Genomic DNA, 18,179 nt, shown 5'->3' with positions numbered 1-18,179 from the left:
AAGTGACATTTAGTTTTTTATTTCCATGTCAGTGAAGGAGTTTCCTTCAGGACAGATTAGATTGTAACATTCTTTCAAGATCCACAACTTTAACATTAGAAAACTATCCAATGTCCATTGAATTCACACATAGACCAAAATAATTGGAACATTATATTAAATAAAATGTTGTATCTTGTTGATTACCAAGTGACGGGCACCACAGATTTAATCCCCAAAGTATTTAGTAGAGTAAGTCAGGAGTTTGAGGCTAGCCCGGGCTACAGAGTAATAATCTGTCTCAAAATAAGAATTAATGGGGGAAGTCCACCATCATTCAAGAATAACTAGGATTAAATTGATTAATGTACTAGAATTTACATAAATAAATGGTGGATTGGATGGGAATATTCTTTTTATACTCAGTCTGCACAACCTTCCATGACATAAACTGACCAATGTCTGAAACAGTAAAGTCTAATACAGTAGATGCTCCTGGAGATCTGATGTCCAGCCATCCTTTCCTATCGTGACAGCATGCCTACTAACGTGTACCAAGCCGTTTTCCCAAAATTCTAGCACCAGAACAGAGTCCTGACAGTGCAGAGAGAAGGGGCTGCATTTAGAAGCGAGTTCCAATGTGCAGCCCTGCTACTTAGTCAGCCACCAACAGATCTATCCGACGGGGATGCTCCCAGCTACACCATCTGTCTTGTGAGACGGGAGATACCCTGTGTGCTGAAAGCCCTGATTCTTGTATGCGAGTGACTCTTAAGTCTGTGCACCATGTGCATGCAACACCCTCAGAGGCCAGAACAGGGCAGCACATCACCTGGAACTGAATTACAGGCCGCTGGGAGCTGCCATTATGGGTCCTGGGAACTGAATCCAGGTCCATCCCCCTGCAAGAGCAGCCAGTGCTCTTAGCCACTGAGCCATCTCTCCAGACCCAACAAGAGTAGTGTTGTTGTTGTCGTTGTATAAATAAAGTCTTACTTTTCTCCATCGCCACCACATAAAAGCCTGTGTAAGAACTTCCAGGATAGGGGTTGGGGATTTAGCTCAGCGGTAGAGCACTTGCCTAGCAAGCGCAAGGCCCTGGGTTCGGTCCCCAGCTCCGGGAAAAAAAAAAAAAAGATCTTCCAGGATAACTGGAAGCTCCGGGGCTTCTGGCTCATCTGTGCAGACTGGCGCAGAGGTAAAGCCGTTCCGGGCTGCAGTTGTCCTTTGTGTTTGCCCCCTGAGTACATCAGACACAGCTTCCCTCTCTCTGTTACTTAATCTTAGTGACAGCTACAGGGGTGCATTTTCGTTTTTTGTTTTGTTTTTAATTTCAGTCCTGGCCAGGAATGATGGATGAACTCTCCGAGTTGAAAGAATTCTATGACCCAGATACAGTGGAACTGATGAACTGGATTAAGTAAGAGGAACTTTTTCTTTTTAAGTTGGAAACCTTGAATGCTCTTTTAAAGTCAACGGTAGATCTCATTTGTTTGAGGGGAAAGTTTATTTTCTACTACTTAAGAAACATCCTTTTTAATCAAGCTTTGCTTTAAAACTGTGAATTTGAAAGGAACTCTTCCTTTCAAGAACTGTCCTAGCTGAGTGCAGTAGCACACACTTATACAGGCAGAGGCCATGAGTTCAAGGCCAACCTGGGCCACATAGCAAGACCCTATCTTTAAACAGCAAAAGAATTCTCTGCAGCTGCATTCCCTGAAGGAAAGAGAGCACTCATTTGAAGTGGAAAATGAGATCAGAAAATAAACTCCCAAAAGCAGCAGAAGCAAGAGTGCGGTTTTATTTACCCATGAGGCTTAGCAGTTGCGAGCATGCACTGCTCTTGCCAAGGACCCCAGCTCAGGTCCTAGCACCGACACCTAGAGCTTACAGCCACCAGTTTCAGGGCATCTGACGTCAGTTGCTGGCCTCCCCAAGCCACTGCATTCACATGTGCATGCCCCACATGGACACGTACACATATTTAAAAGTTTGCTTCACTCACATTTCTACTTTTTGCTGATTTTATCTTTATTATTTTCATCTGAATCCTGTTCATATTTGCTGTTAATACTCACACACACGAAAGTGTCCTTTCCTTGTTTCAGATCGTAGATCACTGCAGGCTTCATCAAACTTACCTCACTGCCTAAGCTCTTGGCTTAGAGAAAATTGTGTCTTATTTAATTTAAGACTTTTTTCTTTTAGATTTTATTTATTTATTTTATGTGTGTGAACACACTGTCACTGTCTTCAGACGCACCAGAGGAGGGCATCAGATCCCATTACAGATGGTTGTGAACCACCATGTGGTTGCTGGGGATTGAACTCAGGACCTCTGGAAGAGTAGTTAGTGCTCATAACCGCTGAGCCATCTCTCCAGCCCTAAAACATTTTTTCTTAGCTGGACATAGGAGTGCGTGCCTTTAGTCCCTGCATTAGGGAGGCAGGTGAGTGTCTGAAAGTTCAAGGAAGGCCAGCTTCATCTACAGAAAGATCTGTCTCGAGTTTTTAAAAATTAATTAACTAGAAAATGAAGCATTTTTCTTTTTTAAACTGTTTTAATTATATTTTCGTGCGGGACGTTTTGTCTGCCTGTGTATCGGGTGCCCTCAATGGTTGTGAGCTCTCATGTGGGTCCTCAGAATTGAATCCAGGCCTCTAAAAGAACAAGTGCTCTTAACCACTGAGCTATCTCTCCAGCCCGTAGAGCAGATCTCACATACAAAACAATGTCGGAATGCCCTGGTGTGGTATTGTTCTTGGTTTTGGGTTTGTTTTTGTTGTGGGTGGTGGGGGTGTTTTGTTGTTTTTTCCCCCTTTTGGTTTGGTGGGTTTTTTTTTTCTGTCTGCCTGTCTTTCCTTCCTTCCTTCTTTCTTTCTGTCTTTCTTTCTTTCTTTCTTTCTTTCTTTCTTTCTTTCTTTCTTTCTTTCTTTCTTTCTTTCTGTTTTTGCTTTCCTTTTTTTCTCTTTTGCCCGAGCTCGGTTGGTTTACCTCAGCCTCCAGCCTCAGGGTGACAGTGATGGGCTTCAAACGGACTGTGACTCTTGATGGCACAAACTTATCTACCTGAGCAGCATGCCCACGCCCTGTAGAGCAGGCTCTCCTGTTTTATAAGCACAGGTCACCTGTGTGCCATAGGTGACCGTCACCTGCGCACCACAGGTGAGCCTGGAAGGCATCATCTGCCGTCTCCACCACTCAGAATTTTCACAGCAGCCATGACAGTGCTGACTGGCCAGGACCGGCCAGCACTGCTTCACCTTAAGGGATGACAGCTGCTTGGTAGCTTAGGTCTCCTGAGGACCACACGTGGGTTTTTTAGAGCCATAACCGTCTACGTGGTTTTGTCTCAGTGTCAGATTGGATTTAACTGGACACTGGTATTATTTTTGACATGTTTCTAGTGGGGAACAGCACTTCATCTTTATTAACTTTAAATCATGATGGGTCATATTGGAGTAAACAATGCTTTCGGCATTTATTATAAATAGGAAAAGGGTTATTCATTCATTTAAAGAAAAGCTAATTACTTTTGCACTAGCTAATCAATTAGATATTTACAACAGGTGCATCTGAAAGCGAGGTTAGCCCTCTCAGTCTATATTTTTTAAAGATTTATTTTGTCTTTGTTATATGCATGTGGGGATGTGTGCCTCTGTGTGTGTGTGTGTGTGTGTGTGTGTGTGTGTGTGTGTGTGTGTGTTTGGGGGGGTGCCTACAGAATCTAAAGAAGGGTACTAGAGCTAAAGTTGCAGGGTATTGTGTGTGCTCAAATTGAGCTCAGGTCCACTGGAAGAGCAGCAAATGCTCTTAGCCGCTGAGCTCTCTTCAGCCCTGCTCCTCTGTATTTGTAAGCTGATGCTATTGAAGGAAGGGCTATGGGATCCATCACGCAGATGGTGGACCCCCCGGCCTACCATCCTTGGAGTCTTTCCCTATGTTCCCCGACTTGCAGAAGTTACCGTCCAGACAGTTACAGTGGAGCCCAGGTTTCTCCCACTGTCTCAGACTCCACACTCATTTTCTAGTTTTTTCTCTCAAGAACCTATGTAGAGCAACATTTCTGCCTCTGCGAAAGTATGGGTGAGACGACATCCAGGTATGAAGAAGGCAGCATGAGGCTGTTCCTCCCTGCCGGGGACGGCCTTGGGAGAGCCCTGGCAGCTAACAGCGCCGCTCCCGGCAGCCTCTTTGTCACTCGCTCCTTTAGCTTGTTAGCCGATGGGTTTCTTCTACTACGACTACTTTCTTTTTTTATTTCTCAGCAACTGAAAGATTCATATTGTTCTAAAAATATTGGTTCCATTGTCATCTAATCTCGCCTGTTTTCCCTTAAAACTCTCAAATTGAAACGTTTTTTTTTCTTTTTTTTCTTTCTTTTTTTTGTAAAAATAACTGCTTGGCATGTTTGTAAATTAAGCTTAAGTGATGATGAATGTATGCCAAAGTAGGGTCTATTTAGACACAAAATATGTTTGTTTAAATCAACATTCAAATCAGCTGCGGTCGGCAGGCTTGATTCTCTCTGTAAGGGAATACATTTAATAATCTTACTTTTTTAGTACTGGAGGTTGAGCCTAGGGTTTCGTGCACACTAAGCAAGAACCACTGTACTACTGCTAGCCTCAGACCTCGTTTTTTACCTTTTATTTTGAGGAAGGGTCTCACTAGGTTGCCCAGGGTGGTCTTCGAACTCACTCTGGCCCAAGCAGGCTTTGAACTTGGAGCCTCTTGCCTCAGCCATCTGGGTAGCCAGACTTAACAGGCCTGTGCCAGCAAATCCCACTTAAATATCCTCCTAACCTCTGATTTCTCGAGTCTACTTTGGCTCCGTAGTGGAGATTGGTCTCGGGGTGTGTGCTGCTGGGAGAAAAGCCTGCAGCTGGGCTCCCAGCACAGTCACTGAGGGCTGCCTGCACTCCTCCATGCTGACTGATCTGTCCTCGGGCTCTGTCCTCTGGCAGTGCGGTCTCGATGCTGTTGGCTAGGGCAAGGGTGACTCGTGGGTTCGGGAGACACACCAGTGGTCTTCCATGCTAGGGTAAGAAGACCCTTGTCACAAAGTGTGGAGAGGAGGCTCGCCATCAGTCACCAACCCCTTCTCGGCTCTGTGGGACCCAGACACCTGCTCTGGGCCTCCTACAGGTGGGCTGAGGACACTGAAAGTTGCCATCGCCTTGGTGGGAGTTAGTGAGTGCCATCCTCTCAGGGAGCGCAGCTGAGATTTTCTACAGGCTTGAGAGAGAACCTACTTCACAATAGAGCTCTGGAAAGCCCTACGAAAACACTCGAGGGCCTTTACGTTACCAAGCCTTTTCACAGAAGTCGTACGCTTACTGGTGAACACTGGTAGCTGCCCCTCACAGCGGCGGATGGGCCTGTGTGCCAGCCCTGCTGAGGACCCTGTGCTCTTCGCTCAACCTCAGTTTGTAGGAGCCTCACGGGTGCGCTCATAACGTGTTTGCCATTTAGTTTCCTAATGGAACAGACAACGGCATTTGTACACCAGACCTGTAGCCCCATCTGCTTGGAAGGCAGAGTCAGGAAGATCAACATTCAAAGCTGCAAAGCGAGGTCAAGGCCAGCATGAGCCACTTGAAAGATCGAAGCCTGTGTTCTTAGCACTTGGAGGTGGAACCAGGAACAGTGACTGTCTAAGGTCACAGCCACACAGAGTTGGAGGTCAGCCTGGGATGCATGAGAGCTCAACTCAAACAAACAAGGGAGTCTTGTCTTTTTCTCCCCCCTCCCTTCCTTCCTTCCTTCCCTCGGTCTTTCTCTGTAGCCCTGACTTTGTACCACAGCACTCAGGAGATTTTAATTATCCACATTGATGTGAAGACATGTTAGTTCGCAGGGACCTTTTGTGAAGGCCAGATCCCTGGATATGGAGCCCCAACAGCCTCCCAGGATAAGGGGCTGCCGACTCCGCTTGGAGCCCAGCTGGAGCTCCTGGCTGCCTGTTGCCCACCGCGTACTCTGTTCCGGTGTGCCTTACCTAGTGACATTTTCCTGACTGTAGAGATCACACTCCTGGGTCTTTCTGCTTCTTGTGCCTCTCAGCCAAAGCCAGGCAGTACCTTAAAGGCTCTGAGTGAAAATAGACAGTTTGTTTGCTTCAGCAAGGTTGACTGGAGCAGCCGCCTGGCCAGGTCATATATGCCTTGTGCCAGTCTGTCCTGGAATAAATGTAACCTGGAAATTTTCTTAGGCCATTAGGATAGACCTGTAGATGGGAATATTTTGAGGGATAGCCTTTTAATTCTTTACCTTTAGGAGATTTTCAGTAGAAGTACCCTCTTTGCAGTCAAAAAGCCTGCCATGTTTAGAATGTTCTCGGCACAACCAGAAAAGCACACAGTGAATCTCTTTTGCTTTGAATCAGAGTGGGAAGAACTGTTGTGTTTTAAAGATGATGTTCTCTAAGTTCAGACTTTAAGTGAACCTTACCTATTAACTGTGCATGAGTGTCTGCCTGCCTGTACATACGTGATCCACAGCATATGTGTGCAGTGTCTGCCTGCCTGTACATACATGCACCACAGCATATGTGTGCAGTGTCTTCAGAGGCAGAAGGGGATATCAGATCCCCAAAACTGCAGTTACAGACCTGTATACTCCCGTGTGGGTGTTGGCACTTGAACTGGGGTCCTCTGGAAGAGCAGCCAGTGCGCTTAGCCACTCCAGCCCCCTGCCCAAACCTTTTCTATGTAACGAACCATTTCTCCCGTCTTCATAATTTTATAAACTTTTTGAAGTCCTCAGTTTTGACGTTTGCCCATCAGTTCAGCAGTAATTTACCTGTGGAAGCTTGGCAGTTCAAGGCCAAATGAAACCTGCCTGCCATCCAGGGACACCAGGCTCCTTTTTCTGTATATCCTAAACCTATGTTCTGCAGGAGACCTGCCATTCTGGGCTAATTGCAGTGGAGTGGCTCATACCTTGGAGAGGATCCAAGGGGACTGAGACCGGCCTTTCATTCCTATGCATTCCTGTTAGCAACAGTGAAGCTATCCAAAACTGAGACTGTAACTATAATCTAGACTCTAAATGTAGGATAGGAAGATAGACCTGGTCCAGGATTAGTGTTAAGTGAGCATTAACTGAAGTAAACTGAATTTCCCCGAGTTCTTACCCTAAGGAATTCTCTACCTACGCATGCCTTTTTATAACCGTCTCCCACCCTCTGACCATGTGGGACCAGTGTCAGATGTCCCTGTAAATTGGGAATCCGGGGACATCTCGAACGCTGTCTGTTCTGTGCTCCTGGAACTGCTTTTTAGAACACTGACAAGCCCATCAGGCCAGCCAAGCTCATGCTAAACTTTTCTCGGGTGGGATGCAGATTTTAGACTTCAGTGAGGGCGAGAGAGGGTGCCGACATGTCTGTCAGTCTTTCCTCCCTCATTGTAATTCCATCCGCTTTGCCCCCTCACCCGAGAATCCTTATTGGAACGCAGCAGTAGATGGATGTCATCGTTAGGGAGAAGCCTCAGATGTTCTAAAAGTAACTTGGTTGTAAGTGTCATCACTCGAAGCACGGTGTGTCTTGCCCCCAGACACCCATAGGCCTCTGCTGGTCTGCATCCAAGCTGTCTGCTTAGCTTTTAGTTGGAACACAGATAGGAATGTGAGGAGGCGTCCCCTGCGCCTTACCAGCAGAGCAGGCTGCAGGCCTTGTTTCCCGAAGACTGCAGTAGCCTGCTCCAGCTTTCTTTTGAAATTTCCAATAGCCTTCATGATTACCTCCATCATCTTAGCACAAATCAGCGAGCCTCTTATTTCTTCGCTTCTCCATCTTTTGTTTTTGAGACAAGGTCTTACTATGTAGTGATGGCTGGGGAGGAACCGGCTATTCGAACCAGGCTGGCCTCGACTTCACAGAGAGCCACCTGCCTGCCTGCCGCCAGAGTGCTGGGATTAAAGGAGTGCGCACAGCCATACCAGAAACCCCCCTGTTCCTTAACTCAAAAATAAACATGTCTTGGGACATTCCTGGTGAGCATCTGGAAAATCCCCATTGGGGCCAGAGGCCTGGAGTCCCTAATAACAGCTCCTAACTTTCCCCCAGAGAGAGGGGAAGTAAGTCAGCCACTACGGCTCTTGTTCGTCCAACACATCTGTCAGCCCATCGCCCAAGAAACTGAAACAACTGGATGCTGATTTTGAGGCTAGCCTGGGCTACGTGGCAAGACTTAGTGTGAAAATTCAGAAGAAGAGGAAAAGACAGATCCTTTCTCTCCAGGGCTGAGGGAAGGGACGTACCTCCCACGTGGTGTCTTTTTCTGTGTTCTCCATCACAGCCCACTAGAACGCAGAGGTCGGAGCTTAGATAATTTTGCTGCTTTAACCCCATGAAATCAAGTCGTGATCAACTGCATTTTCCTGACTCCTCACTTATTTATTTTTTTTTACTTTTTTGTGTATGAGTCTCCACATGTGCATGCATGTGTGTGTGCGTGTGTGTGTGCGTGCGTGCATGCGTGTACGCATGGTACATGTATATGCATCATGTGCATGCATTACTTGAGAATCATAGTCTCTGGAATGGGAGTTACTGTCGGCTGTGAGATGCTGAGCGGCTGCAGGGAACTGAACCTGAGGACCTCACAAGAGCACCCAGTGTCCTTTGACCATGGAGCTGCCTCCCAGACCCTTCTCCTGCCTTTACTCCCAGCTGCCCTTTACCTCAACAGCAGTTGAGCTCCTGAGATCCTTGTTCCTCTCTGCCTCCCTGGGCAGCAGCAGAGGCTGGTATAGAGAGCTCGCTGCCTGCGTCCTAAAGCAGTCCATCCTAAAGGCCAGCCCCTCACGCTGGAAAGTTAGACGCTCCCCCCCCCCCCCGCCTCTGTTGTAGTGAACGGAGAACAGAAAGGAAGCAGGTTGAAGCTGAGGCAAGAAGATCTCAAGTTCGAGGCTACACGCCATGAGAATGTGTCAAATAAGTAAATCAAGTTCACATAAAACTGGATGTCAGTCGGTGCTGTTCATCTGTGTGACCCCTAACTCCCCAGACGCCCCCTCAGAGCTGAGTGATTCTGAGTGGGGGAGATGTCTACTTGGGAATCTTGGTGTCGGGTTCACTCACACTCTGAAACCTTGTAGCTCCAATACACCGAGGAAGGCCGTGTTCGCTGGAAGCATGCAGTTGCTGGCTGGAGTCAAGCTGTGTACAGGACGGACGCTGACCAACCACCCACACTACGAAGATAAAAGTCTGAGAGAGCGGACCCAGGCGGTAAGGCCCATCTTTGCCTGTGCCCAGCTCTCAGTGCCCTGTACTGCCAGCAAGGGCAGAGGGCAGGTCCCCTGTGCCACGAGAAGGGGCCAGAGGCCAGAGCATGGGGGCATGGGGCTGGCAACTCCTGAGGCTGCCTTTTAAGGGCTGGTGCAAGCACACGCTCCTCTTAGGTAAGGAAAGGGCTGAGAGGATAAATGTCTGGATTGGTGGAGCTTGTGATTTGGAAAGGAACGGAATGGAGGTGGAGCATACTGGCCGAGTCTCATAAATCAGCCCTGGGCCGTTACTGGTGAGGCAGGGCGGTGTGGGGGTGTTTGCTGCTACCGTTGGTTTAAATGGATAATACAGTCTCACAGTTCAAAGTTCAGAGCATACTGAAGGGAATGGCCTGAAACATGTTCACCTCATCCCTGCATCCCTACTCCCCTCGGCCTTCTCAGGAGGCAGATAGCATGATTGTCTGTCTGTGCGTCTGCATGTGCATATGTACACTTGACTGCGGTGCCCACAGAGACCAGAAGAGCATCCACTCCCCACTGAAGGGGAAGCAGTCATGAGCCTCCTGATGTGAGTGCTGGGAACTGAGCCTGAGTCCTGCAAGAACATTGTACGCTCTGAGCCTCTGGCCAGCCCCTGCTTCATAAGTCGTTAAAGAGCTAAGGTTTCATATGACTGAAATGACAGCAGATATCCCCATGTTTGGTAGGACAGAAGGTTCCAGCTCCACTTAGCCTGCAGAGCTACAGAAAGACAGCTGTGTGCCACCTCCCTCAGAGGTACTGGGTCCCAAGGTCAACAGTGCTGGCCTTCAGTCAGGACTCTGAGTCTTCAGAATGTCTCAGCCAGGGCCACCTCTGTGGCCTCAGCAGGTGATAAAAACAGATCTCTCCCAGCTCACCTGTCCCTGTGGGGGCCTCACCCTTCATCAGGCCCTCACACACAGCCGGGTATCAGGAGTCACAACCGGGTGCTGTACCCCAAGCTAACTTTTCTCCTCCGGGGTGCATTGTCGTAGACTTGAAGGGGACCGAACACCCCTGGGGAAGGCTGCTTATTACTACAGGTTCCCTGGGGATTCTCCAGGGAAAGCAGTTGAGGTAGAGGATGAACCGCTGGGCCCCCTGGGGTTGTGGGATACAATGTAACAGCCAGAAAGCAATAGGGCCTGCTCCAACTGAGGCCAGCGCCCTTTCCCATTTGCCATTGGGAGAAGCCAGCCTCCCTCTTTAGATACACATGTGCCCAATGGAACTGCCAACCTGCTTGCTTGTCTGGTAGACTCAACCATGTTTAATAATTCTTAGAATTATAAGATGATTCACTCTGAATCCAAGTCTTTTGGGCACTAAGCTAGAGATGTTCAATTTTCCATACATCCCCCCCAACTTCAGACTGATGGACAGGATGAGAGCGGCCTGGGTGGCAAGGGGATTTGAGTGTCAGGTCTCAGCATCGCCCCACAGGGATGTTCCCTCTCTTCCTCCACTGACCCCATGCAATGGAGAGGCTGTGTCCACTGTTGCATTTTTATCTATCTCATTTTGAAGGTTTATCAGATATATGCGAAGAGGTCCCCAGAGGAAGTGCACGCGCTCCTGCGGTCCTTTGGCACCGACTTTGTGATCCTGGAAGACAGCATCTGCTATGAGCGCAGGCACCACAGGGGCTGCCGGCTGCGTGATTTGCTGGACGTCGCCAATGGACATGTGAGCATGTGGCTTCCTTGTCTTGGAAGCTTTCAGAGAGGGTGGAAATCCAGCATGAAACCCAAATGATACACATCACTGTACACCATATGTGTGTGAACAGCATTACAAGTCAGGCATTCGTAGAGGTCCTGCTCTTTAGTGACACTGGGGGGTGGGCTAAGGGACAGGAAAGCTCTGGATTCCCAGTTTGATTCAGGTAGAGCACCCCTGCCGGTGGCAGGTTTGCGTGATACACTGCATAAAGTTTGTTTGTAAAGGATGTTTTTCTGCTCTATACAACACATCTGCCTATGAACACACTGCCTGAGGGCGTCCTGTTGGCACGTCTTTAAGTGTCAGGCAGCGGGCCACCCCTTTTTCCCAGGCCCTGTGGCCCACACATCCTGCTTCCTCTTGGCCACTATCTATCTACACACAGCCTCAGGATAGCTAAGCTTGCCCTCCACGCAGAACAAGCTGCGTCTCCCTTGGAGCTGAGCCAGCTCACGGTAAACGGGGCCTTGTCCCTTTCTGGGTCTGGTGTAACTGATGGTGTGAAAGCCGACAGTGGAAACCAGCCTAACTCCGAAAGCACACTGTAGGTACAGGATTGGTCAGAGCTTTGCCAAGGAAACCAGTAAGCAGTAAGTGCCTTGAACTCAGAGGGCGAGCAGAACACAGCCTGCCCTGTGGGGTGTGAGCCTGTGTGTTATTTTTCCTCACTCGGCCTCTGAGTTGGGGGATTTTCTCCAACTCTGTGTGTTTAATGTTTGTGGACGGGACAGGGCAGTATGCTTTTAGGAACAGGGTGGCTCAGTTAGCTTTTTAATGCTGTGACAAACACCATGATTAAAAGCAAACTGGAGAAAGAAGGATTTATTCCAACTTACAGTTCACAGTCTGTCGTGAAGGGAAGTCAGAGGTTATGGGAGAATACAGCGCACTGAATTGCTCTCCATGGCTTCCTTAGCCTGCGTTTTTAATAACCACCTAAGACTAGCAGCCCAGGGCTGGCCGCGCCCACAGCAGCCAGCAGAATGTTCCCGTCAACTTGATTACAGCCAATCAAAATAGCATTCTCTCTTCTCAGATGATTCTAGTGTTGTCAAGGTCTGCCCTGCCATTAACGGTGGCAGATGTGGACTCACAGTTCTTTCTGGCCTTGGTTCACTGTTTGGGAGGGGAGCGAGGTGGACCATGGGGTCGATGAGTGGTTCTGACATTGATTCTCCTTTTTCCAGTGGGCATGGTGACAGGCACTTTCAGGACCAGCATTCATGAATCTAGAGTTGGAGGATTAAGAGTTCTTGGCCAATGTGGCTACATAGTGAGGTCCTAGTCCCTGAAACCAGGATATGGGCTTGATGTAGAGGTGCATGCCTTTAATCCCAACACTCAGGGCAGAGGCAGGCAATATATATGGCTGCACAGAGAGACCCTGTTCTAAATTTAGACAGAGCAATAAACAAAAGCCAGGATGGTTCAGTAGATACCTAGGTGGCTGGCTGGCTGGATGGATGAGTGGGTGGGAGGGAGATGGATGGATGGATGGATGGATGGATGGATGGATGGATAGATGGATAGATGGATAGATGGATGGATGGAGCCCACCACCACCACTCACATCGTATCTGGGTTTGTTTTGTTTTCAGGAGATGGATGGGCCAGGAGAGAGTGACCCTGACTTGAGACCTGCAGACCACCCTCGCTTCTGTGAAGAGATTAAAAGGAACCTGCCGTCCTACGCAGCCCACTTCACTAGAGTGTTCCAGAACAAGACATTCCATGTCTACAAACTGTCCAGAAACAAATAACCGTGTCCGTTCTTAAACCACAGTGCATCGACAGCTGGTGGAGCCCGTGTCTGTGAGTCAGGAGCAAGACTTGAATGCTGGGGTTGCAGACAGCCTGCAGACAAGTCTTGCCACCATCGGATACGCCTTCCGCTAGCATCAGCCTTCTCCGCCGTCCTGTCTCTGTCTTTTCTCTGAGTGTTCTTAGCCTCACGAGTGTACCTGGCCGAGGCTGGCCAGGGATGCTGTTCCTGAGGGAGTGATGTGTGACTCACTGGGTGGCCTGGGAATGAAATGCTGGTGGTTGCCAGTAACCCTGAGCCCGCTGTGAGCGAGTGGACCAGCTGCACACTTCAGTCACCGACCCTTCACCACTGAGACCGCTTGGTGGCTTTTTAACAGTTGATTGTCCTGTCTCGTTAAAATTTTACACCATTTCCGGTTTACCATGCTTTCACATGTGTGAAGAAACAGATTATTTTAGATCTTTGAATCTTAAATATTCCACTTGTGCTCTGAAATGTCACATGTTCAGTCGCGTGTGACACATTTAGAGTGTGTGCTTGTTTTAATTCTGGGCACAGCAATCAGGGTGCTACCAGGCCAGGCATGGTGACACACTCCTCCTTTAATCCCAGCACTTGCAGGCAGGGGCAGGGGCAGGGGCAGGGGCAGGGGCAGGGGCAGGGGCAGGGGCAGGGGCAGGCAAATCTCCTGAGAGTTTGAGGCCAGCCTATTCTGTATAGTGAGTTCTGGGCCAGCCATGGCTATGTGACAAGACATAGCCTCATCTTAAGAAAGCAAAGTGTGTCCAGGCTTACGCTAGAAGTCTTTGAGGGGAATCCATCCATTTTTAATCTCTCTCGCAAGTAAGGTAGTTCTGCTTCACTTCTTACTCATTTCAGTTAACCGGGTTTGCAAAGCCTGGTAAACTCTTTGTGTTTTAGCCTTTGTAGTTTTTCTAGCCTACAAACTTGCAAAGTCTGAGGCGTTTTAGATGCTGTGCCTTGACTCCTAGAGTTCATGTGGCACTTCATTCTCTCTGACTTCTGGCCGCTAGTCTTCCTTCTTGCCCCGGAGACATCGCACTCCTCCTCCTCATGGGGTGACCAAGAGCCTCCAAGCCACACGGGATTTAAGCAGCAGAGAGGGGTGGTGAAAGCTGAGAGCTTTTGACGATTGCTTTTATAATTCACTTCTGATGGTGGGGGCATGTAAAAGCTGATGAGGCAGGCACATTGTCCACTTAATTAAATCAAGATAGCTAATGAAATTAACTTTCCCTCCCACTCCTGCCATTTGGAAGTGATTTAAATGTTTCTCCTCACAAGTTAGTGTGATAAATCCCCCTCGGGCATCGGCAGAGAGCATCGCAGAGAGCCTCGCGTGCTCCGATGGTCACCCTTTGGTTGCTGCTTGCTGCTTGCGTTCAAAAATGTGTTCCATTGTCTCATCAGGTGTGGAGTTTTTATGTAAAACTCACTTAAATAAGACATCAGCAGCCAGGTTGTTAAATTAAGCCATTGGAACTTTGGAATCCTGCCATCTCTGGACCTCTTAATGAGGTTGGAGACCACTGCAGTTTGGGCTAACACAAGGAAACGTGTTGGCCAATGCTAAAAGTTTAATGAAGCTGCCGTGCCTGCCGCCGCCTCGGGCACTGATGGAACACTCCCGGCCAGTGCCTTACCCTTAAGGAAGAGCAAGCACAGGTAAGGCATACGGCAGCGGGACCTGGCGACAGTCACTCGTGGGTGAGTTTGCATTCGTGTTAAACATTCCTGTGTGCGTTTGTCTAACCGCTTGGCGTTTGGTGTCCTGTGATCCAAGAGCCGTGGACTTAAACTTGGATGCTCGTCCCTACCGTGGTAACATTCATGCTAGTCAGCGCTCTGTCTCCACAGCACCATTGCTGCCAACCACAGTGAGAAGTGCCAACAACCAGTCTTCCCGCAGGCACTCTCCCCGTGACACTGTGACATGTACAGGACAATGTTAGAACAAAATGTTTCTTTAAGAATAAATTATATATTTTAAAAAATAGTTAAAATATTTGATTAAAGTAATTAGACTTTATCCATCTTATAAAACACTGCCTCAGTATCCCCGATAAGTCTGCTTACTGCCTGTAGCAACCTGGCCACAAAAATCTTGAACCAACTCATCTTGGACCCTGCCTAATTTAAGATAAATCCTCAGTCTGCCTCTGTGTAGCTTGTCCCAGGCTTTCTTAGCTGCAACATTAACTTGTTCATAAACAGCCGGGTCAAAAACAGCCGGGTCAAAATTTAGCTGTTGAGGTCTCACATACTGTCCCTCTCCTGCTAGCATCTGAAACACAATAGGTATCTGTTGTGGTTGATTGATCTCTGCAGTGTTTTGACACTGCTCAGCAAATTCTGATTTCCATAATAAAAAATCTCCTCCAGACAAGCACGCCCTTGCCAGTTGTTTTCAGTCCCCAGGAGGGAGGGCCTCCGCGGACCAGACTCTCATAGCCTGAGTAAATGGGGGCTGTCGGTTGGCCACACTGTGCACAAGCAGATTTTAATCCCTTTAACTGTTTAAATGCAAGAGGTGGATAAACTCTGACTCTTGCCTTGAGGACTGACCTGTTCTATAACTGGAAATGCAAAGTGAAATCCCTGAACATCCTCTCCTCTCAGCAGCCTCTTTCAGGGTCACTGTAAGGGAGATAAAAGGCTCTGCAGGGAAGGCCGGCTCCCACATGGCTTCCTGACCGCTGCTGCAACTGGCAGCTCTGCCTCTGTGTCTGAGGGGGTCCAGTCCAGCTCGGGGTTTTACAGGCTCTCAGCTGAGGAACCCACTCTGAGGATCCCAGGATCTCCCCTTGAGCCTGTGAGCTTGTAGTGTTTGCACAGACAGCAAAGTAGAAGCATGTCGCCGCTGCTGGATTTTCTCTGTAACTAACTTGTCCTTGAAAGGAATTTTGAGTTCTGCCAAGACAACAAGTGGCAAAGAATTCTCCTCCCTATAATACCTAGCGCGGCTTCCTCTTCCAGATGCTCAGTCTCCCACATCTAGGGTCTCCTCCCTCTCCCCCAGGGGAAGCTCAAACACTGCTTCCATACACAAAGGCTCAGCTGCAAAAGCAGGCACCTTGGCTTCATTCTCCTCTTCCTCCTTTGTCAGAGCATCCCCAGATGGGTGCTGCGTCCCTGTAACCCACTTCTCCCTCATGTTTAGAATCTAAACTATCTCCGTTAGTAATCGAGATCCAGAGACTAAAGATATCAACAGGCATTTTACTTGGTCCATGCACATCATAATAGATTTGAAGTCTTTTCCCAACCTTTTCTTTCCCACATTGTTAAATGTAGTAGTACCTAATTAAAATCTTAAATTGATCCCCAGTGGTGACTCATCCTCGATACCTGACCCAGTGCTCTGGGTTTCCAAAGGAAAGACACACACACACACACACACACACACACACACACACACACACACACACACACATACACACACACACACACACACAGAGCCTTTATGTTTTGATAAGCCTAAAACAGCTCAAAGGCTGGGCCACTTGCTAACCTCCACATGGCTAATCCACCTCCCTCCATTATTCCCAAGTTATTATTTCCTAAGTCCTATACTCCATCGTGGCTGCTGTTGGGCTGTCCTTCCTACATGGTGGCTATGCTGTCTGTCCTGCACCTTCTCAGGCATCGGCGTCTTCCCTCTTCCACCTCTTCTGGCATTGCTGACCTCCTTCCTCTCTACGTTGGTCCTAAAGGTCCCACCTCTGTCTGCCTTGCCCAGCCATTGGCTGCTGCAAGTTTATTTGAGGGAGTGAGGATGATTATAGGAAAGACAGAAGACTCAGAGACAAAAGTTAGAATTGGGAGGGCTACGGGTCAATACCACATCAGCCTCAAGTTTGCTTTTCTTGGCCTTTTTATACTTCACAGTGCCATGGGAGACAAAGTCACAAGCTAGCAGAAACGACTGCCATTTACACAGGATATCCGTTCCCATCAGGAGGCCTTTCTCTTCCTTCCACCAAGATTAATAGAACATTCAGCCCCTTGCCTTGACCCTCAAATGTATTCTCTCATCGTTCAATGCATCAGCAGGCCAGGAAATCTGCCGGCAGACCCTGACCTGCCTTGACGCTGCCAGGCAAGCAGGCTGTCGCAGAGGCAGACGAAACGGCTCCTGACGCTCTCTGTAACCTAATCTCTCAGCAAATCATGTTTGATAATTTAAGCTCTGGTGAGGAGTCTAGCTTATGACCTTGTCTTTGAGCACACGGGAGGAAGGTAGATACACCCTTGGCTACAGCCCCCACACTGCAAGCAGAAGCCAGTGCCTGCCGTAGCCCTCACCTTCTGCTGTGTAGGCCCTGGGGACTGTTAGTAATAGTGTTCAGTTGTGGCTCTGAAGCACTAGGCCTTGCTTCTGAGTTCTCAGAAGAACCTCTAAGTACAACAGAAGTGCTCTTAATTAACTCCACTTCTGATTCCTCGGAGCCTCGAGTCTCCAGCAGTCTTGGGAGCCACCTGCTGCAATCCGGCATGTGGCCGCTGCCTTGCGTCTCCACTCCTGGTGCCAACAGGCCCCTGAGGCAGCCCACTCAAGGTGTCCGGGTGCACCTTCTGCTGCTGATGGTGAGCTTGGAGTCCCAACCACAAGAGGACCAGGGGTGTGGCTTGAGTGTTTACCTGGCATTGCACAAACCCTAGGCTTCACCCCCGGCACTGCAGCAGACAGAAAAAGGAATAATCTAGCAAAAGTTAAAATCAAATGCTTTGATAAGGTGGGTTGCTCCTGTCTGCAAGGACAGTTCGGTGGTTAAGTGCGTGTGTCACCTTTATAGCTTGGTTCTCAGAACGATGTCTGTCAGCACACAGCTGCCTACAACTCTGGTTCCACTCAGCGCCCACTCGACGCCTTCTTACACTGTCAAATAAGTAAAAGTAAAAGGAAGACCTTTATTTTTAAATAAAAACGCGGTCAGAAAGTTTAATAGACATTGAGGGGTTTAAAATGAAGGAGATGAATGAGCTTAAATCCCTTCGTAGAATTACCCTACGTGCTCACCCCACCTTTTCAACACCTGAGCTGGAAGCGGGGCAGGTGGCTCGGAGGTAGAGAGCCGGGCCGTTACCGGGTAGGGGCATTGCCTGTTTGTGGCCTCTGTTGGAAAAAACCTTAAAAAGAGCGTTTGTAATTTGCTGAATTGTGTGGAGATTCTATACTAAATAAAGCTCTTTTCAATAATCTGTGGTGTCTTCTGTTGCTTTGAAGGTCGAGCTGGAGGAGGCGGAGGTCTCTGCTAATAGGTCTGGTCTGTCATGCTCTCTGCCCCTCTCTCCCTGCCTCAGTCTGTCTGACCTCCCTCCCTTCCTTTTCTTTCTCACCTCTCCCGTATCTTGCTATGTAACCTAAGCTGTCCTCAAACTTAGGATTGGAAGGCTTCAGCCTCCCGAAAACCTGGGCCTACGAAT

General features: G+C 48.5%; 1 protein-coding gene across 5 annotated transcripts in view; it reads left to right on the top strand.

Moving 5' to 3' along the window:
• The window catches only part of Dpy19l3 (dpy-19 like C-mannosyltransferase 3), a 67,027-nt gene extending 49,073 nt beyond the window's left edge, over positions 1 to 17,954 (top strand). For 4 of the 5 annotated variants that reach the window (XM_006228888.5, XM_006228889.5, XM_008759164.4 and 1 more), the window contains 4 exons: positions 1,317 to 1,399; positions 9,089 to 9,221; positions 10,772 to 10,930; positions 12,565 to 17,952. In XM_006228888.5, coding sequence (XP_006228950.1) covers positions 1,317 to 1,399; positions 9,089 to 9,221; positions 10,772 to 10,930; positions 12,565 to 12,726 — 537 coding nt within the window. In that variant the 3' untranslated portion in view covers positions 12,727 to 17,952. Of the gene's footprint in view, positions 1 to 1,316; positions 1,400 to 9,088; positions 9,222 to 10,771; positions 10,931 to 12,564 lie in introns of all 5 variants that reach the window. The other variant, NM_001135835.2, reaches the window with a different exon arrangement.
• The last annotated feature ends 225 nt before the right edge of the window (positions 17,955 to 18,179 follow it).

The sequence above is a fragment of the Rattus norvegicus genome, chromosome 1, assembly GCF_036323735.1.
Source record: "Rattus norvegicus strain BN/NHsdMcwi chromosome 1, GRCr8, whole genome shotgun sequence".
Classification (NCBI taxonomy): Eukaryota; Metazoa; Chordata; class Mammalia; order Rodentia; family Muridae; genus Rattus; species Rattus norvegicus.
The sequence above is the reverse complement of the archived record's forward strand: the minus strand, read 5'-3'. Positions and strand labels throughout refer to the sequence as shown.